Source organism: Rattus rattus, chromosome 3 (genome assembly GCF_011064425.1).
Source record: "Rattus rattus isolate New Zealand chromosome 3, Rrattus_CSIRO_v1, whole genome shotgun sequence".
NCBI classification, from domain to species: Eukaryota; Metazoa; Chordata; class Mammalia; order Rodentia; family Muridae; genus Rattus; species Rattus rattus.
The window spans coordinates 88,926,787-88,951,995 of NC_046156.1; the positions used below are offsets into that span (position 1 = coordinate 88,926,787).

The 25,209-nt window shown below is 42.0% G+C and overlaps 2 protein-coding genes across 2 annotated transcripts in view; one reads left to right on the plus strand and one right to left on the minus strand.

The window, feature by feature from the left end:
• Veph1 (ventricular zone expressed PH domain containing 1) overlaps window positions 1-25,209 on the plus strand; it is a 773,456-nt gene that overhangs the window by 31,178 nt on the left and 717,069 nt on the right. The window contains exons 4-5 of the mRNA XM_032898283.1: window positions 1,088-1,262; window positions 23,933-24,099. Coding sequence (XP_032754174.1) covers window positions 1,088-1,262; window positions 23,933-24,099 — 342 coding nt within the window. The remainder of the gene's footprint in view (window positions 1-1,087; window positions 1,263-23,932; window positions 24,100-25,209) is intronic.
• Window positions 12,371-18,175, minus strand: Ptx3 (pentraxin 3). Its single transcript, XM_032898282.1, has 3 exons — window positions 17,882-18,175; window positions 17,051-17,452; window positions 12,371-13,608 (listed from the first exon to the last, which is right to left on the minus strand). The coding sequence occupies exons 1-3, from the start codon at window positions 18,009-18,011 to the stop codon at window positions 12,995-12,997; spliced, it is 1,146 nt and encodes a 381-aa protein (XP_032754173.1). The 5' UTR covers window positions 18,012-18,175; the 3' UTR covers window positions 12,371-12,994.

Genomic DNA, 25,209 nt, shown 5'->3' on the forward strand with positions numbered 1-25,209 from the left:
TCTAGATGCCTTCAGGTTTTAGTTTTATTTTATTTTTTTCTTTTAAATATCATTAGCTAAAAGTTTAGCATTTTTAATTGACACATAGCTGTCCATTTACCTGTGTGCAGTGTGTTTCTGTCAATACTTGTAATGTAAAATCAGCATTTCTTCCCCTTGAACTTTTATCATGTATCCTGCCAAGCTTTAAATACCCGCACTTGTCCTATACAAATGTTTTCCCACCCATTACCTATCTCCTTGAATCCTCTTCCATACTGTTTATGCAAAATCACCTTTTTCTACACTTGTGAGAAAATGTAGTGTTTGTATTTCCACAACTATCTAATTACACTTTGCAGTGCTCTCCACTTCTATTCATGTTGTTAAAAATCATTTCATTTTGCTGGAGAGATAGCTCAGTGGTTAAGAGCACTGACTGTTCTTCCAGAGGTCCTGAGTTCAATACCCAACAACGCACACATATATATCACATTTTATGCATCCATCCATCCTTGATTGGTTCTGAAAAACAAACTTGTCAGCATTCCTTTGGTTGTTTTTCACAAATATAAACCTGATGATCTGTCCCTCGCCTTCATCCCTGGTTGCCCTCAGAATTGGTTCCAAACCCACCATCCTCCCAGTATATACACGCCCGCTGGCCTTTCCATTCTGCCAGTTTTCCCACATATCACACTACAACCACGCATAGTTACCCACAGTTCCCTAGGTGCACCATGTTCTCCCTCACCTCTCTGCCCCCACAGTGGCTCTTCTCCAGTCTTTGCCCCACCATTGCCCAACTACCCCCAACTCATCCCCTCGGTCTCAGCTAAGGCATCCATTTCTCTGGAAGTCTTTCTTGACACTTCCTGGCTGGATGTGTTCTCCTCAGCACCCTGCACCTCACAGGTCATGCCTTCCTCCTGTGCTATCAACTGCCCCCAAGTCTTCCTGTAAGACCAAGCGGGGCACATGCAGTGTGACCAGGGCAGGGCCTGTGTTTTCACAGCTGTGCTCTAGCAGCCCTGCGAATACTTTTGAGGTGAATGAATAATGAACGGAAAATAAGCTGCTTGTTTGTTGCCTTCTTGTATTTCCTCAGAATTACAACCGGACCCCTGTGATGGTCTTAGCTGTACCCATCGCAGTGAAATTCCTCCACAGAGGCAGCAAGGAGCTGTGTAGGAACATGTCCAACTACCTGTCCTTGGCTGCCACCACCAAGGCCGACCTCCTGGCTGACCACACTGAAGGGATAATAAAGAGCATACTCCAAGGTACAGTGCAAGAACTGAGCCGGGAACGTGTTTAACAGAAATTTAATGAAGTGCTTAATGGCGCCTATGAGTGAGGCCTAGCACATAAGGGGAGAGTTAGATTTTATTTTCTTTGCTGCTGGTTGGCTTGTGACGATGCCAGCATGTTTCCTGGGCCATCTGACTCGGCCTCTCTTTTGCCTGGTGAATGAGGTACTGATATTCACTGCGAAGGGAATTTCCTGCCAGTCCTATGGGTCTCAGTCTAGAGAACCTGTCACCCATGATTCCTGCCAGGATCTCCAGTTCCTTTTACTTTGATTTTCAAAAGTAAGAAGTGTCTTTGGTTATGTAAAATGCACAGAGACAGACATGGTGGTACATGCCTCTAATCCCAAGACTCGGGAAGCAGAGGCAGGTGAGTTCAAAGCATACCTTTTCTACACAGTGAGTTCCAGATTAGCCAGAGCTATGCAGTGAGATCTTGTCTCAAATTAAAACAAAGATAAGATACACTGGAAAACATGTGATGGCTTCTCTAACTCAAAGGGCTTGAGATTGATTTATAAGTACATTAAATACCAACAATAGGATATCTTTGTTGTTACATCATTTGGATCAAGAAAAGCTCAAACTAATCCACACCTAATATGCATTTTTGTTCGTTTTTATTCTTTACCTATCTGAAACCTTGTTTTGCTTAAACAAAACAAAATGGAGTGCAGGTCAGAGGATAATATATGAAATGACTTGATATATATCCAGGTATTCCCAGTCCACGGATAAAAATTCCTGAGGTTCACAGGTATTGCTGCCCATAGACTGCCTCTTGATTCAGACCTCATGGGCTCAACTTCTTGCAGAGTGCTCCTGTGTTCCTAGTCCCAGATTTCTTGGAGTCTGCAAGAATGGCCTGGATGTGCCCAGGGTGCCCAGGCCAGCCCGTAGTCTATGAACTTTTTACCAGGTCTCCCAGCATAGTACACTGTGGTCTTATCCTCCCCCTGACTCTGAATCCTAGAGGGTCCGTATGGGAGATTCATGCTAAGCTACGAGCCTCCGCCCTCGTGAGCTACTCACTTAAAACTTCAGAAGCCACAAGTTCTCCAACCAGGAGCTCCATGTTTCCAGCCTCTGGCAGGAAAGCAATCGTCTTTCTCCTGGTGTTATGCCTTGGTAGACAGGCTCAAAGGAGGTTGCTTATTTCAGGTGTCACTCTGCTTTACTGTGTTTGCAGCAAGATAGAGGGTACCGTCTTTCCAGATGTGTGGATCCAGATGAGCAAGGCAAGAGGTTCAATCACCACGGTTGAAAAAGAAAATCAAAATACACACACACACACACACACACACACACACACACCCTTGTACCCGTCCACTTCTACCACCACCACCACCAACAACAACAACAATAACAACCAAAACAAACACAAAGCATTCTCTTTCGTTCCTTGACATCTAAAAGAAACTGTCCACCCATAGCCCCAGTTCCACCCCTTCTTTCCACACACCCTGCCTTACCCCACTAGTGGCTACCACCCCATCCTCAGGGTGCCTACTGCCTGCCAAGGACCAAGGTGTTTTCTCCTCCTGAAGCTCAAGTATCAGATATCCCTGATACCTGAGGGGTTCCTCAGTGTCACCCTAGACTTCTGGCCTGTCTAGCTCACTGTCTGCCAGACACCCAGATATGTCTGAGCACCACGGATGGTGGTGTATGTCACTCAAACCCGTGCTCACTGGAAAGATTTGCCATTAACAATATTAGCTAGTGCTTTTGCTCCTAATTTCCTTTGGCCTCCGAGTAAAATTGCTAATTTTACTTCACATGTGATTAAATTTGCTGCAAGTCCAGAAACACAATTATGCTTTTATGTTCGCCACCTTGAAAACATTTTTTGAAAACAAATTGCATAAAAATTACTGACACACCAAGCACTTTAAAACTATAGGAAGCAGACTTATGAGCAATAGCTCTATATAAAAATGAATTTTCTTTTCCCAGCTGCCAGGAGCTAAGCTCGTGGTTTTGGGGCTTTTGAAATGTTATTTCAGTGACAAAGAGATCTTTGAAACACAAAATAAACTCTAAATTCACTGCAAGCATCTGAAATAAACAAATGATTTGGCTTATTTGATCCAGCATTATGCAAATTGCCATCAAATGAATGGTGACTTGACCTATGAATGGCTGGGCCCTCGTAGTCCAGGGTTTTGGCTTTGAGGACTGATGGGATGATAAGTCCCCTCCCACATCTCAAGTGAGTTGTAGAGCAGAAGGGGTTTTGAGAAATGAGTTCTTTGCTCTGCAAGTCTTCATCTGATACTTTCGGTGAGCAGTTTTAATGAGCTCCTTGGTATGTGTCTGTCTTCATCACCTGTAGTTTCTTCTCACCATTAGACTGTCTTCTTTGATCCGTAGTACCCTCTTCTTCATTCCCCGAGACTTCTACTCTCAGGAAAAGGTTAGTAGCCATCTGTTCAATGGCAACACTTACAATAACATTATGGTAATCAAATCAGACAACGTTCATTCCAAACATTGTGTTAATCCATTTGCGCTGACTAGATCAGCGCTACCTGTGAGACCTGCAGAGCAGAAATCCTATTATCCCATTTTACTGGGCAGCAGTAACACTTTAAGTAAGAGAAGACTTTAATATATGTGACTTGATGGAGAGGATAAAGAAGAGGAAGAAGACAGGAGGAGGAAGAGAAGGAGGGACAAGGGAGAATGAAGACAAAGAAAGGAGAAAGGAAAAAGAGAAGAAAGTAAGAAGAATCAGGGAGGGGAAGAAGAGGAGGCATGAGTGGATAAAAAGGGAAGGAAGAAGAGAGGAATGAAAAGGGAGAAGATAGGGGAAGAGAAAGAGATGGAGAGAAAGAAGAGGAGCAACTCTTTGTTAGCACATGACTGGAGGTCCATGAGCAGATCAGATTTCCCATTGACTTGACTCAAGCCTCAGTGGTGATCCTGAAATCTGTGGCTCATTACCCTTCTGGTGTATGTATTGCTTTATTTTATGTCCCATAGCATGGACCTTTACACGGTCCAGTTCACATCGTTATGAACACCCAATTACACAAAGCCCACATCCAATCACATTTTCCATTTTCAACCCAACTCTGGCAACCTGTTTCTGAACTGATGCATCCTCACTGCAGTCAAGCAGTGTGTATCAGTTGTCTGCTGAGATCATGAGCTACCTCAGAAAAGAAAGGAGATGGCAGTGGGCCGCAGCAGAACCACGTGAGTGTGGAGTTAGGAAGCAGTGGATCCCAGGTGTGCAGGTAGCTGTGTGAATGAGCAGGGACTGTGTGGGAGCCACCAATCTCCACCTCGTCCTTTTGTATGTGAGCAGCTGACTGGGATTAAACTCTGCCATTTCATCCCAGAGCCACATGTACTGTGCAATTCCAGCCCCACTGCATACTGGCTGTGCTTGTATTTTTCTGAGCATTGGTTTCTTCATGTGTAAATTGAGGTGTTCAGACAATGGCCTTCATCTAACAACCCAGTTAGAGAAGTATTAGCTAAGATGGTGATGGTAACAATATGACAGCCTGCTTATATTTGAGTAACTTCGGTGCCAGGAGAGCCAGGGCTTCTTGGGAAAACCCACATCTTGCTGGAGTATTTGATTCTTACCATAACCTAGATGTTTTTTCCCTGCGGCCTTTCACTTTAAGCCAGAGCCTTCCTCTTGGGCCTCTTTGGTGGGATGAGCTTTCGAAGATGGAGCATCATTCATCACATCTGTTTTCTCTCCAGTCATAACAAGCAGGTTCCCTTCTAATGCACAGACTTAGCCAAAGATGACCTAATTCTGAGTCACTCTGCAAGATGTACTCTGGTCCCTTCCCTGTGGGCTGACCTCCTGAAGTCTCTCTGGTTTTCTTGTCAGCACACTATGCCGTGGGTAGTTCATAATATCTAAGCTCTGTCTCTGTAAGAGCTTACATGGATGCTCTCCCTGTTTAGAAGCTTAATGCACCCGCCATCCACACAATCACATCTTTAATTTCTACTGATCTCATCTTCTGCTACTGTCTCCAAAGGTTTTCTTTAACACACACACACACACACACACACACACACACACACACACACACACACACACACACACACACACAAGCTATTTTATATATTCAGCAATCTCTCCTGTATTCTGGGTTTTAAGTCGATCTTTTAAGCTTCACACAGCACTTCCACTTTTAAGTATTTGATGTTTTCTCCACCATGGGACTCAGCCCAATGTGTCTGCAATTATTCCAAGGCCTTTATCAATTACAAATTTCTTGGACAATGCCACTCTTGTCTTCAAAACATATGAGCGTATGAGGTTCAGGGCCTCGGTTGCTGGTGCTGTTCACCCTTGCTTAGACCTGACTCATAATGCTTCATTGATTCTATTGTTCAAAACGCTGTTATTTTTACAAATCAAATTCCTCATATATTTGTAATTCAATTGTGAGAAATCATAAGAAATAGGAGTGTGTATTTACACCTAAAGGAAAATGTTTGAAAAATTTCAAGCCAAGCTTTGCAACTATTACCGCATAGGTAGGTAGAGTTTATCTTAAATCTAAGTGTAAAGTTTATTTTACACAAATTGTTTAGATTCCACTTATCTGATTCCTATTCTATGAATTTTCACAGTAAGAAGGAGAATTGTAAAAAAAAAGAAAGAAAGAAAGAAAGAAAGAAAGAAAGAAAGAAAGAAAGAAAGAAAGAAAGAAAGAAAGCCCTCTTTTTGGAAGAAGAATTAAAGGTACAGAGTGTTCAAGGATTGGGTGCTAAGGGTGAGCAAACTTGAGTCGCAGCAAGTCTGTGACACTGGTGTCTCTAATTCAGCCACCAGGAAAAACCCTGTCAAACAGCTGTGTTGGAACATGTTAGCAAATAATACAACGAATTAGAACCTTACCCTAATTTTCAAGATAGTTGAAAGGAAGTATATGTTCCATCTAATTCTGCAAGTCTGGTTTATCCACAAACCAACACCAGAGAAAGGGCATTATCAGAAAAGAAAATACACATTCATCTTAGTCATGGACATAGATGTTCACAGCAGGAATGAACACATTAGGAAAACACTAGCGATGCTTGGAGGAAACCAGGTAACATTTACTGAGTGCAGACTAGAGCTTACTAATTGACTCATATTGTTCCCCCATGTATTCTGTGACTGAGGAACTGTTGCTAACCCATTTTATAAAGTGCATAATGACCCAGTGGATTTGTCCCAGGAATACAAAATAGTTTCCTATTTGAATTGCCCAATAGTAAAACCTGAGTAGGAAGAGATCGTGTTAATAGTAAACATATCTTATAAAATTATAACAAATCAAACTAGAAAATTTTGAGAACTTCCTTACCTCGATTTTTGGATTTTTGTCCATTTGACAGTGAGTGAGTAGAAGCATGTCTCTAAGTCCAGGAAAGAAACAAAGATGCTAATGTATCATTTCTATTTATTATGGCACTGGAGAGCATATCCTAGATGCCCCCCAAAAATTACAATACTCATTATACAATCATACAGGAATGAAAAATATTATATACAACTTCTAGAAAACTATATAAATAACTTTTGATAATAAAATTACAAATTATTTTGAAAGTAGTTGAATAAGGCCCGAAGGTGTGGGTTGCTATACCATCTTCATGGATGGGAAACATTGGTGCAGCAAAGATAGAGTTTCAATGAGTTTAGTGAAATTTTAATGAAATACTGATGGACCATTTGGTGAAATGTGGCCAACTGATTTTAAAATATACGAGTCAGATAAAGTGAGTCAGACATGAAGGAGAACTTGCCCGTGAAGTCATAGCAATTCTTGCCACATAGTAGTGCTGCAAGAAGAGAGAAACAAAAACAAAAACCATCCTGTAATAGAGTAGAGAGGGCAAAGACAAACCCAGGCAACGTGGAAGTCCACCATGTGGTGGGAATCTTGGCGACAGAGAAGAGTAGACTACTCATTTGCTGAAATAATCATCCGTATCAAAACACACAGAAAGTGAGACAAAGACCTAAATTCAAAATGTGAAACTCTAGCTTTTTCCAGGCTCCAATTAGTAATTAGCAATACCCTTATTCTAACAAAGGATATCTACAAAAATAAACCCAGATTAAAATTATAACAATGAAAGAAAAACCACACAAGGCCCTTGGATTAAAATCTAAAACAAGGATGTCACTGGATGGTGACTTTACTTTCTGCCCAAGTTACACTGCGTGTAATTTTACTTCGTGCAATGTCGGAGAGGTTGTCTGTGCTCCTGAATAATTCTCCAGGCTTATTCTTTGCTGTGTGGCAATGGACCGTGCTGCTTGTATCAGAAAACAGAAACCTACCCAGGGCCCACTGTAGAGTGAGTTGCCGTATCTTTTACCCACGAAACTGACAACTTATAAAAGGCCTATAAGATGAGTGTCTTCAACTTCACCTGGTTATTTGTGGGTCCACGAGGAAGCTCTTTGCAGATAACTGACTTGTCACTCTGTGAGGCTATGCCTGTCCCTGCTATCACATCTACACACAGCGCTGGCCTTTCCTCTGCCTCTCTGAATCAGAGGCAGAATTTTTATACAGACCTCTTGCACAAGACACAAGATGCCCTTAAATGATTTGAAATTTAAGTAGAAAATCTTTGAGAAAACACACTGTGGTCCCCGCAAGAGTACAAATTCTGACTTGCTGGCAACAACCTGGAAAAGGCTGTTCAGTTAATTATGACAAATTTACCTCATTTCTTTCTCTATGTGAGACAAAATTCAAACTATTAAATCATGAGCTGTCTCAAAAAAATGGAGAAAGCTGGCTCCTCACATGTGGTGTCAGTAATTTTACTTACCACACATGACCGATGACACTTAACTAGATAAAATCCCTACACTCCACACAATATTCAGCCCACTGGTAATTGTGGTTCTTCCTGTCACTGGTACCATCATTTCCACTTCTAATTGAGTATCTGCAGTGCACTAAGTTCATATAAAAATACTGGAGGCAGAGCCAGATCCATTCACTGAATTTCATAATCCCTAGAGAGATGCTCAGCCATTAAACATTCTTGACAGGTGCTGGAGAGATGGCTCAGTGGTTAAGATGCTTGCTCTGTAACCTGTGCAACCACAGGACCTGACTTTGCATCCAGAATCCATGTAACAAACCGATCATGGTCTTTCACACACCTGGAACCTCAGGAATGTGTGAAGCAGAGAAAGGAGAGAGAATCTATGAGGTTCGGTGGATGCAAGCCTAGGAGGATAAATTAATAAATGTAAGCTTTAGACTCACACAGAGATGACGCCTATCAAAGGGAAAAGGCAGAGTGATCAAAGAAAGTACCCAATGCCCGTCTCTAGCCTCTCGACACGCACAGAGGTGTGTGCACCTGCACACAAACATATGCGTACACATACACGCATGCAAAATCTAGGACCTAATTATTGCTTTTTAAAAGTTCCAGATTTTACTACTTCACACACGGTTAGGGGAGCATCACTAGCCTTTCTCCACACAGGTAGTCACACGAACCACAGACATACTATTACATGTCGTATATACATTTTCATGCTAGTGACCCGAGTCATCATGTACAACTACTCTTGTCTTAGTTTTAATTTAAGGGGAGGTATTCAGTGCTTCTTTGTTATTGATTTTTTTTGTAGATTTCTTTTGACAGAATAAGGATTTACTAATTTTACATTACCACAAACAGACTGATTTTCACTATGGAAAGAGTAAAGTTTCATTCTTTAAGTTGAAATCCTATTCTAAGTATCCCACTTGAATATTAACATGAGTAGGAGGAGATTAAGCATAGTATGGTAAGAAGTCTTTCCAATCGTGGTTCTAGAAATGGAGAGAAAAGGACTTCCTAGTGGCCAAGTGGCCGGCTCCGAGCTGGTGCATGTCACTCTGCACCTTCATAATTTCACCAGCAGATGTTGCTGTGAGGTAAAGAAAACCTGGCCAGCCTGGATTGTCTGCGTGCTGATCTGAAAACACAATAATGCTAAGGCTCGTCCCTTTGTGATTGTTTTGTTTCCCAGCTTATCTATGTGTTAGCACCTGAGAAAATAATTTAAGAAATGTCATATTTCAAAAGTGATTGCATGAGCCAGAAAACACTTTAATGTACAAATACTTATGTGTATATCTGCTTTAAAAGTCTGTGTTTGAGGAGGGATTTTGTTTTGTTAGGTAATTTAAGAAGTGTGAGGATTCGTTGCGATTAGTTGAGTGTATCTGTTCATTGGTAAGCCAGTACTCGGTGGTGCCAGGATTTAAAGACTGGATTTCTGACCTGAGGGCCTGCAACTTTCTTCAGCTCTTCAGATTGATTGAACCTCAAGGTTCAGTAACCTGATACCCTCACAGTCATAGAACCCAAGAGTAACACAAATACACCATTGGCTTTTACACTTAGTCATGCTGCTTCTTAACCGGCTAAAGGACAATTTTAGAAATATCTGTTCCTGGTATATTTTTTGGAAAAAAAAACATAAGATCTTATTATTTGTCGATCTAGTTCTCATTACTGTGAAGTCAAGCATGAAACTGTAAAATCAAGCTCTGACATCCCATGATAGATACTTAATTAAATGTTCTGAATATAAAGTAATTAATACTTAAAGACCAATTGCTACTGTAATAGGCAAGGAAAATATCAACTGTGCTTTGTTCATGTACACAAATGTCACCCTACTAATCATGCATAAATACACACTAGAGTGACCAGCTGTCCCAGTTTGCCCAGGGACCTGGTAGCTTGGATAAAGCTACCAGAAAACTTAGCCACTGTACATTATACAAGTACTGATATTAAGCATATAGATAGTATTATATATCAGTAACATACATTTTCATTCAAATGACCGGACGACTCATCTTGTACAATTATCCTACTATGCCATTACATGGTAATTCTCTCAGTAGCATCATTGAGAATACAACTATGTTCATTGGTGCTAAACCAAGGGGAGATTTTGTCTCAGTTCCACAAATTACTTAAGTCTTCTGATACCCTTACACGCTAGAACTCCTTAAGCACTGTTAGTTTTTCAGTTAGCTTCCTGAGAATTTGTAAAATATATTTTTTTCATATGTACACTGGGTGCTTTGAAAAAAATACAATGCTTTGTCATTTTAGGTTTTTTTTTCCCTCTAATAATTGGATCTGGATAAGATGCAATAATCAATAATGGATTTAAAAACTTAAGAGTTATATTTTTCAAAGAAGTCAAGAAGAAAGCAAGCCAGAGCTGGCTTTATGGTCACCAGACCATGCTGCTGCTAATAAGTGACTGCTTTAAATCTCATGCTGTAACATGACAGCTGAAATTCTAGCCATTGTTATTGCATTTAAAACAGACAGAGAAATCACATAGAACAGTAGTTCATTGGTAAGCAGAGCATGGCAAAGTAACACTGAGAAACATTGGTATCTTCTTAGTGACTGGGTGTACCACTAACACTAGAATTCTCTTACTTCAGAAAAGAGGTACAATGGAGATAAAGGAAGAATCAAAAGACCTTGGAGACTATCTATCCAGACTTACTGCGGTAGCATCTGAAATGTCTACACTTATAACCCAATAATTTCTTTGTTTTCTCCTGTTTGCTTCTTCATTGCCCTCAATCAATTAATTCGATCAGCATCATCAATCCCTGACAGATACTTATCAGTCAAATGTTCTAAATATAAGATAATTAATACTTAAAGGCAAATTTACTATAATAAACTAGGAAAACATTAGCTGTGCTTAGCTTGCATACACAAAGTGTAACTGTACTAGTCATACATACATTCTAGAGTGACAGCACACACCATGTACAGTATACAGTTAATATTGTCAGCATATGCATGTGTAGTAATCTTGGCTCATGCCTTCTGAGGCATCCAGACAGATCTCATTTGTGCAGGCACGTGTAAAGAGAGGAAAAGCACGCCTAACTCTCTAAAGCTCGGCCCAGTATGTCTTCCAGATGAGAATTCAAGCAATATAGAGAAGAGCTAAACAGGGACTTAGCATGGGGCCACTGTGTCGGAAATGTTGAGTTGTATAATTCCTAAGAGTGGAAGACTGGCCTACATATCCGCTTATAACTGTGACTAATTTCGTTACAGACTCATAGGCCTGACTGTATAGATTTCAAGAATTGTATGAAGCTGTACAAATTCTGTGAACATCCTCCAAACATATTAGATCTTTATTTCTGAAAGACTCTAGATCCATGTTCCTTTCTTTCACTGAGAAGATCAAGGCACATGTCTAAGGAAGCTCAGCTAGATAGTTACAGTTTTGTCCATGGCCCTACCTTGTGGGCAGGAAGGTCCTGTGGTTCTTCAGCTCTCTATTTAGGGTGATACATGCTCACTGTGACGCTACAGCAGCTTTATAAGGTTCTAGGATTCTTTGCAGAGAATCCCCAAGAGGAGATTGGTAGGTGTCTTACCCAAACTCCTGAATGTACAGCGTTCTCTGTCCTCTCCATTACCAGGAAGAAAATGGATATACAGGCCTTGCTTCTTGTCCAGATTCTTGGTTCTCTCCTCTGAGAGTCCTACCATGCATGTCCAACTGGTGGCCTATAGGCCACACATAGCCTGGAAGATCTACAAATGCACAAAATCCTAACTTATATAGAACAACACGAGCTCTTTCATTTTGCATTTTTCTCACAACTTGATTGTGAAATTCTTGAATATGGATTTTATAGACGAAATTCCCCTGTAACAATGTCAAGAGCTAGAACATGCATCTAGCCTTTGCTTACGTGGGCCATGTCTACCCGGAGAACTCAGATGACACATGTTTGTCTGTGTTACAACAGGGCAGAAAATTGTACAAGCTCATAGACTCATCAGAGCATTTCCTCCTATCTTCCTCAGTTGAAAACACTAAAGCTCAGAGAGATGAATGCATTTAGCCAAGACCCTGTTTCTTACAACCACTTTTTGGTAGGACACCAAAGCTTATAGCATCAGTAGAGTTTGCTTCTAACAATATAAACACTGCTGTTTCCGTAGCAGCCTCTGAAAACGACTCTAAATGAAAAGAGGAAGAGTGTGGATTTGCTTCAAAACAGCTCTTACACTTAAGTTTTGAGGACACAGGCTAGCTTTATAAAACATTTTATTTACAGTAGACTTTTACAAAAATAAAATTAATACAAATCCATTTCACAATATAAATTACACAACTAATTTCTCCCAAATGGAACACTGGATTATAACACGAAAGCTACATTTGTGTTTGTTAATAAGTCACTTTGCGGTATAAATATGGTTTTCTCATCATCTCTTTTGTCACAAAATACACACCAGAAAGAATGAACAATGGGCAACAGAGCTTGTTTTGTTATTCTTCCAATATAAAAATGTCTCTGGCCAAAATAAAATTAACTAAAAAAATAAAATAAAATAAAAGGAACACAATCGTCTCTCTGTTCAGAGTCCAGTCCTGTTTAGTTATCTGAGGGTTTATCTGACAGAGGCAGACATTAATCTGAAAGCACCACAGTATAAGGCTTAGTAACAACATCCCCAAGCCTTCTCTCAAGCCTTCCCTTCAACTGTTTATTCAGCATTTTGCCAAGGTAAATAAAGACGAACTCAAGTCTCTCCTTCATTCCTCTCAAGTGTTCTTATTAGGCACCGAAGTTTTTCAGACCTTTCCAACTGGCATATATTTAAAGTGTGAGTCTCCTTTGGCTTCAAGTAGAGTTTCACAACACTTAAGAAACATACTGAGCTCCTCCGTGAGCCTGAATCTCTGTGACTCCCCACCCGACGATGTTTCCCCGGATGTGGCATGATTCGGCTCCCCCACTTGCCCTTATCTCCTCCTCGCTGAGAACTCGATCCCAGATATTGAAGCCTGTGATTCTTCCAGAAAATGCCAATGTTTCGTCAAAGCCCCCACCTACACAGCAACCATTCTTTTCTTGGCCAATCTGTAGGAGTCCACCCTCAGGAACAGGGTGACTTTTGGCCATCTCCAGAGTGGTAGCCACCAGTTCCCCATTTGCCCACAAGGACATGCTCCCCTGCTCTGAACTCCACGTGCCACACAGGTGGGACCACCTCCCCGGGGAGACCACAGTGTCCGCAGCCAGCTTGTTCTCCTTCCCACCCACCACAAACACTAGGGACTGGGAACTTAGGTACAGCTGGATCTCATAGGGGTTCCACTTGGTGCCATAGGAAAACAGGATGGTTTTGTTTAATACGTCTGTGGCTTTGACCCAAATACAAGCACTAAAAGATTCAAGCTTCATTGGTCTCACAGGATGCACGCTTCCAAAAATCTTCTTAGAACGCATTGGGAAGAAAATCGCTGTTTCACAGCCTGGAGTAGCAAAAGAGAATGTAAGGGGGAAAAAAACTTCAGTTTCAGAGTTTTGATATTCAGTTATATTAACTATAATTGATAACTATATATAGTGGTGTGTTATTATTTATGGGGCCTCCAGTCTGATCTCTGTAGAGCAAAGAGAATAAAAGTAAAGAAGAAGTACTTGGCTTATCCAGTGAAGCAACAGAATAAAGACGTTTGCAAACTGAAGGGAAGTGCCAGTTCAACCCACAAATAGCAAAATCCATGAACAACCATCTCCCTTTCAATCTGCTTTTCTTTTATGTTTTGTATTAAACTGTTGAATCACAATGAGTTAATTTCTGAAGATTCTATTGTTTCTAAGTTTTTAACAAAATCTATCCTATTTCCTTCTTACCTTTACCATGGTCTTAAAACAATAAATCTATAAAAATCAATGGATCTACCTCATTCTAGGTAGCCATTATCAGCACCTCTTTTAAAACAATGTTTCAGAACAGCCATGTCACTAGGGAATAGTTTCATATACACATGGCCTTGGATATCAGTAACAGAGGTTATAGGAAACTACTGTGTCTTGTCTTACTATTGTTGTTGGCTGTTTGAAATAAGTCCTCCTGTAACTTGGGCTGACCTCAGATTGGACATATAGCTAAGGATAGCTTCTGGCTTCTGATTCTCCTGTCTCCACTGTCAAGGGACTGAAATCACTGGTGTGCACAACCAGGTTGCAAACTGAGCTTTGACGGGAAGCAAAGTGTAGTAATGATGACTAATGTCTATCGGGTACTTACTGTGTCCCAGATGCATTCTAGCCAATTTGTTCATCACCTTAATAATACCCATACTTGCTTTGAAAGTCTTCTTAGTCCCACTTTACAGGTGGGAAAACTGAGACAAAATAACCTATGCTTCTATAATAGCTAAATTTTAAAGCTCAGGTTTTAGTTTGGTTGGTCTGTTCCCCGAGGCCAACCCATTATATTGCCTCTTAATAGAAGACCCGAATTCTGAATAATTTACTGCTAGTGAGTATTATAAAGTTTTTGACAAAGTTTATAATCTCACCAGCCTTTAGTGTTGTCTATATTTAAGGGGGAGTGGCTCTCTGCGGCAAGTCTACAAGTTACAAGTATATTGCATTCAAATCTGGGCAGGCCAAGAATATGCTTTAAAACATATACCTTTTATAGTTACACCACTATAGAAAATGCTTTAAAAGGAGGGGATTCTTCTGAAGGATTTTGTTAGAGGTTGTGTTTCTGCTGAGAATATTCAGAAGTCACGGGCTTTGAACATGCACACGAGCCTCATCTACTCCACCTCTGCTGATCTCAAGCCTGCAGTGGCAGCTAAGATGCGAAGGCGAAGGCCTTGAACAGATGGGCTCTGCTTCTTGCTGTATCTGAAAAGAACTAAGGTGGGCTAGATGTTCTCTTTATAATAGCCCAAGGAGATGCTATATGGCGGCTTTGAAAAGTCACTCCCAGAGCATTTAAGGACTAAATGGTGACTCAGTAGAATGTGTGGACACCAAATGTCCTATAAAGTAAATTCCCACAAGTGGCTCTGAGCTAGGGTCAGTCCAAAAAAATGTCAAACAAACATAGACTATCTCTTTTACTAATAGTCAAAGAAATATTGATATATAGGAAAATAGCATAAGAGCAACCGTGGCAGCAATGCCCCCAAATAATAGCAGAACTCTTAAAAATGTCTAATCATTCATGAAAAATTTAAATGAGGCATGTTCAAGATAAGATTCTTTCTCTAGCTACAACAATCAAATCAAATGATTGTGGGGACAGAAGACTACCATTTGTGTGCATTTAGAATCTCCTGGCCTCTGTAAGTTTAAAGAACTGTCCAAGGGAACATTCACTAAACCTAATTAACTGCCTTCCTGTTTAAATAGGCCAGGCAGGGCTGATTACACTCCCGGGTGGCCCGTGACTGTCTGGGAGACCCAGCATCCCTGGAGGCCATGGCAGCTACTGGAGTTCATGCCGTAAAGTAGTACGTTAGCAGATTTTGTGGGATTCTTTTGCAGAGCAGTGATCGAGGCCCTTGAGACCGCTTTGAAATGTCAGAAATTCTCTCATGAAATGGTTTTTAACTAATAAGTCTTTGTAATTATATTATCAAAGACTAAGCAAAATGAAAACTAGGTTCTTAGGAGGCCGACCACAACATGATTAGGAATCCTCTAGGGGCCAGGCTGGCAGGAGAGAGAGGACAATCACAGCCTGCAGGGGGAAGTATTACTGGGTAATAAGCACCAACAGTTTAGAATTTGGGAATGTATATATTTTCTAACTAACAGGTGAGGATACAAAGTAATTCTTCCTTTGAGGGGCACATTATATGTTCATGACTCTACTGAGTTTGCAAAACAAAAAAATCCATGCCTTTAAAATTATCACAAAATTATCACAGTGAGGGTTTGCTTTAGATTCGACTTTATACCTTTTCTCTGAAGATTTATTTAGGATTTAAGGGCATGGCCTCCATCCTTCAAATAGTTAGGAAGGACTGATTGTAGCGTAGTTGTTTCGGTAAAGGAATGGACCATGCTCTGGAGTCTCCTACTTCCTACCCCATCCAATAAGCTCCATCTGATTGGAGATACAGTATGAGATGCTATTGTTTGTCATTGTTTCTGAGACTCAAGAGAAGTGCCAGGGATATTTGTCAACATAGGACACTAATTTTCTAGAAAAATCTACAACAAAACATCACTGCCCCCATCAGAAATTTAACTTAAGAACCATATTACTAGGCTCCAAGGTTCTTCCTGTTTCGTTAGCTTTTAAGAGTGTGCCATTTTATGGGCTTTATGTGGGGTTTTGACAAGTTGCACAGCTTAAATAATCCCTTTCTTGTGTGCCCCCCCTCCCCGGGACACAAGATGCAGTCATCTACATCCTCTGCCTCCTGCGCCTGACTTTATAGGACATGCCCCAGAGCCTGCACCCCTTGACCGGCACTGTTGAACTCAACTGGGATGAGGGAGTCCTGGAGTTCTGCTGAGTTTGCAGGAGATCCAATTAGGCTCCAGTCAGCTCACAGGGAGCAGAGGGGGAGGAGTCGGCTAAGGGGCTGGGAAAGTCGCTGAAGTTAGCCCAGGCCCTGAAATAGTGCCGGAGAAACCAGAGCTGAGCTAAAGAGAGTGACAGAATAAAATTAGAAGACGTGGAAATCCCTAACGGAGGGACTCGGGGCAGCAAGAAGGATCACCGTTAAACACCTGCCAATGGACTCCTGTACTATCTGGTCGGATCCAGTGTCAGGGATCTCTGATATCTACTTCCAGACCGATGGTTAAATCCCATTTTCTTTTGGGTTCCTGAGGCTTTCAACAAGGCAATGAGCCTGTCTGGCGTGATGTGTCTGAGCTCTGTGAGTGTGCCTATGAAAAGTAGCCGGGCTCTGAGTCCCCTCCGACCGTGCTTACCTGCGGGTAGCCAGTGGCGAGCGACCCAGCTCTGCAGGGCGCTCAGGTCGGCGCGTGTCCGCTGCAGTTCCTCCAGCACCGCTCCCAGGCTAGGCACTGTCGCCTCGTGTCGCCGCGCCTCCGCGTCTTCCAGGCGCGCCAGCCTGCGGTTCGCGTCGCGGCTCTCCTGCAGCAGAGGCTCCAGCGCCTGTGCCAGCCTGGCGTCTGCCGGGCCACTGGCTGAGCACGGCCTCGCCATACCGCCCGCCAGCCGCCCCAGCTCGGCCCGCAGCCTCTGCAACTCCCCGCGGAGGACGTCGTCAGTGGCCTGTAACAGCATGGCCTCCCGCATCTGCGAGTTCTCCAGCATGATGAACAGCTTGTCCCACTCCGAGTGTTCCTGGCGGCAGTCGCATGGTGTGGCTAGATCGCAGGACACACACGTTACCAGCCTGTCCTGGCTGGCAGTGAGCTGCACTTTTGGTGACCCCAAGTTTAAGCCTGTCCCCAGCAACCCCTCTCCTTCTAAGGATAGCTGTGAAAACAGCGTTGTAAACTTCTCAAAGATGACATAGGACCATTCTTTCTAAGACATGTTAAGCTAACTGGGGAAATGCCATTTATGTAGCTAAAAACAGTTAAAGAGCCGTGATTTTGCATAGCTTAACTCATTGTAAGTGTTAAAAAACTAATTTAAAGCCTCTGGCTTTTCTCGGGCAGTCCTTGTTTTTACAAATAAAGTACAATTTTAGCTTGCTTCATTGGCTACTTATGTTAATTATGTTAATTTACCCCCCTCCCCAAGGTGAGTTAAGTAGTTTTGGTAAGCTGAGAAAGTTAAAATGAACTTACGGTCCTCGGTGGGATGAAGTCCATTGTCTATTTCGTTGTCCAAATTCACATGCATGAGCTCATAGTCATAGGAGGTCTCAGCCAACACTGCAGACCAGAGAGCACAAAGCAGAATCACAGGGAGATGCATTGCTGGAGAGGCGAAGTTTGCTCCGCAGCCGCTGCCACAGGGAAAGAAGCGAGGTTCTCTAGTGATCCGAGAGCCGGGGAGAGATAGAGCAAGGCAGGAGCGAAGCCCTTAATAAACGCTCCAAAGCCTGAACGGGATGAATGAGTAATGTCGGTGGCACAGCGCGAGGGAGTTCCCCTGGATTTGGGGGAGGGGGTTGGGTGGGAGGGCAAGGGAGCTGAAGAGGTTGCACAATGTTAAACCACCAAGGTCCACGCCGCAGGCAGATTAATTAGAGGCAGGCCAGGGGGAGAAGACGAGGGAAGCTGGACTTTTCTGGTGCCCCTGAGGATTAGTTGCTGTAACCTGAAGTGCTAGCGCTTTGGGGGGTGGGCAACACAGAGATGTGGGGCAAATTATCATTTTGGCACTTGGTGTGAGCTTTCATTATTCCACAACCCCTGAAGTTATGGAAAACTTTTTTTTTTACTTTTTTTTTGGATACTTTCTCAAGTCCAATCTATAGAAAATGATTCTGACTCCAAAATAACCCAGCCCATTAAGAACCTATATGACTCTAGAAGTCAAATCCATCCTGATTGACTAACTTCTCTTTACTCCTCTGGAGTGGCAACTAATAAACACAGTACAACTGGGTAAAAACCCAATAAAACAGGAAAGGGAGGGCGGGAGTACCTCCCTTGAGGAGCTTGAGTACCTCTCAAGTTCCTGTTTTAAATTTAAATTAGTGACTCCTGGTGTGTGGGGTGTGTGTGTGTGTGTGTGTGTGCTTGAACAAGCACTGAAAATCTGCCCCCACCCCATGCATAGTACCTGAATAGACGTTGATAGGTCATAATAATAGTGATAAAAAGTAAAACATTTAAATGAACTCCAAATAAAACAAGAAAACTACACAGTGGCCAAAGATCTAGAGGTTACCATTCCCAGAGGGTCAGCTCCTGAGTTGATTCATGTCCCCAATACACAAAAGAGATGGAGGGGAAGGGTTATCAGTCACAGTCTGATCATGAGGGGGAGACTACCCTCATGCCAGGCCTCTCAGAGGGCTGCCTTTTGGATTTCCATAGGTAAACTCCTCTCTCTGACCCTGCACAGAGAATCACAAGTGACTGAGTGCCCTCAAGCACCTGGACCACACATGCATGTGCCATTCACCACAGTAAAAAATGAATCCATAGTTACACGTAGCTAGACATTGATCTCAGAACAGGGCATCATGAATAAGAATCAACAGGAAGTAAAACAGCATTAGGCCCCCGCTCAAGAGCTTAACTTATTTGAAATAGCAGCTAAAAACGAGTATGTTTTAAAATCATTAAGGCCTCACAGAAAGAGATGGTCCTGTGAGACAATAGGATACTGTTTAAAGGGCAGTCAGGAGCCATAGCTTAGTAAGGCTGTGGGCTCAAGTTCGATTTCTAGAGTCCACACTAAAAACCCCGATGTGGTGATGTAGGGTCCTAATGCCAGTACTGAAGAGAGGGCCCCTGGGGATCCCTGGCCAGACAGCTAAGCCTACTGAGCAAGTTAAGGCCAATGAGAGACCCTATCTGAAAAAAGCAAATGCAGGAGAACTGGATAAAAATGCTTACTGCTCCTTTAATGGGTCTGTGGATTATAGCATGGTTACCTGGACTTTATAGCTAATGTCCAATTACAAGTAAGCTCATACCATGGGTTACTTTCTGGGTCTGGGTTACCTCACTCAAGATGATATTTTCTAGTTCCATCCATTTGCCTGCAAATTTCATGATGTCCTTGTTTTTAATAGCTGAGTAATATTCCATCACGTAAATGTGCCACACTTTTCTTGATCCACTCTTCAGTTGATGGACATCTGAATTGTTTCCAGTTTCTGGCTGTTATGAATAAAGCTGCTATGAACATAGTTGAGCAGATGTCCCTGTGGTATAGTGGGGCATCTTTTGAGTATATGCCCAGGAGTGGTATAGCTAGGTCTTGGAGTAGAATTATTTCCAGTTTTCTGAGAAACTGCCAAATCGATTTCCAAACAGGTTGTACCAGTTTGCAATCCCACCAGCAATGGAGGAGTGTTCCTCTTTCTCCACATCCTCACCAGTATGTGCTGTCACTTGACTTTTGGGTCTTAGCCATTGTGATAAGTGTAAAGTAGACTCTCAGTGTTGTTTTTAATTTGTATTTCCCTGATGACTAAGGACCTTGAACATTTCTTTAAGTGCTCCTTGGCCACTTGAGATTCCTCTGTTGTGAATTCTCTGTTTACCTATGTATCCTGTTTGTTTGTTTGTTTGTTTGTTGTTTTGTTTTGTTTTTTTAAATTTGGGTTGTTGGTGCCTGTTTCTTAAGTGCTTTGTATATATTTTATATTAGACCTCAGTCAGATGTAAGGTTGGTAAAGATCTTTTCCCATTGTGTAGGCTGCCATTTTGTCCCATTGATGGTGTCCTTAGGCTTGGTTGATCTTAGTGCCTGAGCTGTTGGTTTTCTGTTCAAGAATTTGTCTCCTGTGCCAATATGTTCAAGGCAAGTGCTCAGGGAGTCTTGTGGAAGAGTGAGGGATAGAATTGAGCAAGCTGGAAGGGTCAAGGACACTACAAGAAGACCTTCGGAATCAACCCCCCTGGACCCACGGATGTTCACTGGACCTGAACCACCAACCAAAGAGCACGTAGGGGCTGGACCTGAGCCCCCTACACATTCGTAGCAGATGTGCAGTTCGGTCTTGATGTGGGACACCTAATAATTGGAACAGAAGCTGTCTCTGACTCGGTTGCCTGCCATTGGACCCTCCTCCCCTAACTGGATGGCCTGGCTGGGCCTCAGTGAGAGAGTGTGCACTTATCTACTTTGACGGGATATCCCAGGGTGGGATGATACCTCAGTGGGGTTTCCCCTTCTTTGAGGAAAAGGAGAGAAAGCTAAGTGGGGAGGAACTTGTAAAGGTGGGGCTATATGTGATGCCCATATTTTTTTAAAGTGAATTAAAATTCTTTTTAAAAGATCAGGGATGGATAAAATGGCCAATTTGGCACAACCAAAGAGAGTGGTAATGAATCAAGAAGACAGATACGTGTCCCAAGTGATTTGAGTTCAGTCCTTCTAGTGGTTGGTGGTGGAAGAAAACCAACTCCGGAAAGTTGTCCTCTAACTTCTACACACATCTTCGCACACACATTCATATCACATGCATGTACACTCACATATAATAAGGAGAATATTCTAAGAGAAAAAAAAAGGATGCAAAAGACAGTTAGGTGAGGAATGATGATGACAGGAAGAGGCAAGATGGCAGAGACACCATGTTTCTAGCTTTGAAAGTGATGGAAAGGTGTACAAACCAGCAAATACACACCAGACTCTAGAAGAGTCAAAGAAATGGTTCCTTCTGGAGTCTCTGGTAGGAGCCGTGAAGCCTTTCCTATACCTTGGTTTTAGGAAAGTGACATTCCTGTTTGCCTTCAGAAGACAGAAGGTAACACATCTGAGTGAGTTTGGGCCTTTTTCTGATGGTTTCTTCTGGAATCGATAGAGTACATTAACAAAATGGTGCCCCTGGGTAGAAGAGAAGAATAAAGATAAGAAGCCAGTTTGAGTGAAAACCAGTATAATAGTGAATGGAATAAAATAGTTTGCCAAGAGTTCTGTGAGCAAGGAATCCATTCAGGTAAAATTATGAGGCAGGCAAATGGCTGTAAGATAATTATTGATACACACATGTAATTAAGGTATAAAACCATTCATAACAATGAGAAATACTTACTTCACAGTGATGACTGCCTCTGAGGAGAAAAGAAAACAAATGGTCAGGAAAGATTTATGGCGCAAGGCAGTTTTGGTAAAGCTGTGTGGCAGGCACACGATTATCAATTTTATCATTTCTTATGCTTGTCTGTGGGCTTGAAACATTCGATATTTAAAACAATGTGAGTTATGAATGGAATATTTTCACAGAATTTCTACATCCCAAATTTCTTCATCAGTTCCTAACTAAAATAATAAATAAAATAAGTTCTTTTGCACTTATCTTTTGGGTTTATCTCGTTAGAATTGAAGTCAGTTGAAAATGACTAATCTAGGGATTTCCCCTGCAAAACGACCCCCCAGAGCCTTTGCTGGAGATGGTAGTAAACGGCAGATTCCTGTCCTAGATTCTAGCTACAGTCGCATTCAATGTGACCTCTCCCATCAGCCGACCAGTGTGCACACACAGCTAAGTTCTATGACCTAATGCGTTCTGCATCAGTTATGTACTGAACCAAAAATTCCCCGGAAAAGCTCTATACAAAAACAAGCAGAAACCAAACAAATTGTTTGGTATTAAATTATTAAATTGTTTAAAAAATAGTGATGGGAACAGTGTCTTTTTTTAAATTTACTTTATTATTTTATGCTGTGGAAGCCAGAAGAGGGTGTTGGATCTTCTGTAACTGGATGGTTTCCAGTCACGATGTGGGTGCTGGAATTCCAACTCCAGTCCTTGGAAGAGCAGCCAGTGCTCTTCAATGCTGAGCCATCTCTTATCCCAGGACAAATTCTTTATATTTCAGTTGTTAATTCATTTTGAGACAAGGTCCTGCAATGTAGCCCACGCTTGTCTTGAACTCACTACATAGGCCAGAATGGGCTCAAACTTGTGGTCATCCTCCTGTCTCAATCTCCCAAGTACTGAGGTGGTAGACATGTACCATACCACACCTGGCTATTACAAACTATTTTTTTTAAAAATGTACTTCCAAAATTTTTTATCCTGTGGTGTATTGCTAAGACATGTTTCAAGCTATTCTATGAAAAGCAAGTCTCAATATTTTTCTATCCAACTACATTAAATTTGTCTACTTTCACTGAATATTAACACTGATGTTCTAAAAATCCAAGCTTTCTTTCCCTAATGTTCATAATTAAATGTCTTCTGTGAATTCGCACATCTTTACCACTTAATGAAGGTTTACATATGTATAGTTTCTGCTTGTTTGATTCTTCCTGTGTATACGTTCTCTAATAAAGCCAGCTTTATAGAAAACCTAAACCACAAACCATGTTGGGGTGAACATGGGCATTTGAAGAGCGCTTGCCTGGCATGTGTGGGGCCCTCGGTTCAATCCCAGCACCACTGCCACATCAAAAACTATGAATAGAATCTGACAGTTTTCTACGAGAAACCTCTAGAAACCAAATTCTCTGGGACACTAAAGTAAGTGCCTGCCTGGACTCTGAGCTGAAACATCCTACCATAAAGCCATAAGCAGCTGTCTCCCACGTGTTGCAGATACGTCTGTCCCTGCAGCTTATGGAATTTTCTTTCCTTCAGGTTTTGCCAGTTTAAATCCAGCTGTCACACATGACTTTGAGCAAATCACATGTGACAAACAAGCTGAGTGCAAATTCAATGTAGAAACTGAAGATTTAAATTTGTGTTGCTACCTTTTAAACCATCTGTAAGCATAAGGCACCGTTCCCATATGTCCCTTGTCGAACCAAACCTCCCGCCCTCAGGAATGTGAGCGCATTCCTCAGAACATTTTTTTGGCTCGATTTCATTTAGGTTTATGCTTATAACACTGCTCACTTTTTGTTTCAACATCAACCAAATGTCTCTTCTCACGGGGAATTTTTTATCGGAACTGTCTCCTCAGGGGTGTGGTCGGCTTACTGTCAAGTGCGCCTCTAACCCCTGTGGAACATTACTCAGGGAAAAAATTTTCACTGAATAATGATGCTGATTGTATCATTAAGTGCCCCCCTCTTGAATCAGTTGGAATTGTTCTTTTGTGACTAATTTTTTCAGAACGAGATACTCTGTTACTTTTAACAGAACATTTGGCTGGCTATTGGCTGTGCTGCTTAAGTGCAAAGATTATTACAGCGACAATAATGTTATTTCTATTGCTTCAAGGTTGATAAAGTCGATGCTGTTGCCTTTATTGTTCCCCCAATAGGAAACGCCATGCTGCTGAGGGTGTTACCTGCTGTGTATGAAAAGCAGCCCCAACCAATCAACAGGCACCTGGCAGAACTCCTGGCCTTGATGTCTCAATTGGAGCAGACAGAACAGTACCATCTACTACGGCTTCTGCATGTAGCAGCAAAGAGAAAAGATGTGGAGGTAAAAAGGGCACTGTTTACCAAATGCAATCACCGTGATGGTCCACAAAGCAGATAGGCTTCCGGATAATTTGTGCTTAGGGTTTCCTTGTGAGCAAAAGCTCTATCTAGTTCCAATATATTTGTATGAAGTGTGTGTGTGTGTGTGTGTGTGTGTGTGTGTACACCTGTGTCTACACGAGGGATGTGGGTATGTGCATAAGGGTGTGTCTGTGTGTACATGGGGTACATTGGGGTGTATGTACATGAGGGTGTATGTATTCATAAGGAGTATGAATATGAGGGGTGTGTATGTTTGTGCATGAGTGGTGTATGTACATGAGGGTATGTGTGTGTGTGTGTGTGTGTACATGAGGGTATATGTGTGTTTGTACATAAGGGGTGTGTATGTGTACATCAGATAGAGTATGTGGTGGTAAATAAACGAACAAAACTTATATGAGGCCTAGTCTAAGGGATCAAATAATGAAAATAAAATCTCTCTCTTGCTCTTTCTTTGAATCTCTCAGATGGAATACGGAAGCTGTGAGAGGAGGTAGTAGATGTAGATTTCTCAGGGCTACGGACGCTGCCTTAGGGAGAGATGGTACAGTGAGGTCCTTAAGAAAATACTACCTAAACGAGAGCCTTAAACGCAGTCTGTGCTGGGGGAGCGGAGAGACAAGGGCCTCCAGGGAGAGGAGCAGGGTTAGGAGTCTTGATTCCCCAGGATAGAAAACCAGGAAGCTGACCCATACCTCAGCGGCACCCCCAGAGATCCCTGCTCCATAGGTCAGGCTCAGGCCATAGGCTGTTACTACCTCGGGGACCATAAATTAAAGAACAAGGCCAGAGGGCCGGGTGCTGCCTGTGTGCATCTTCACTTTTGTCTTTAGGGTAATAACAACGGTGATAACAGTGCTATTTTCAATAACTTTATTATTATAACTATTATTATCATTGTTATGGGGTTTCTGCCTCTTCTACTTTACTATTAACTCCTTAAGGATTATGTCTCCATAGTCACAACTAGTCCCTAACTTCATTCTGGGCTGACAGTAAACGTTCAATAGCTCAGCAGATAAAGCACTTGTTGAATAAGCATAAGGACCTGCGCTCAATCCCGAGCACC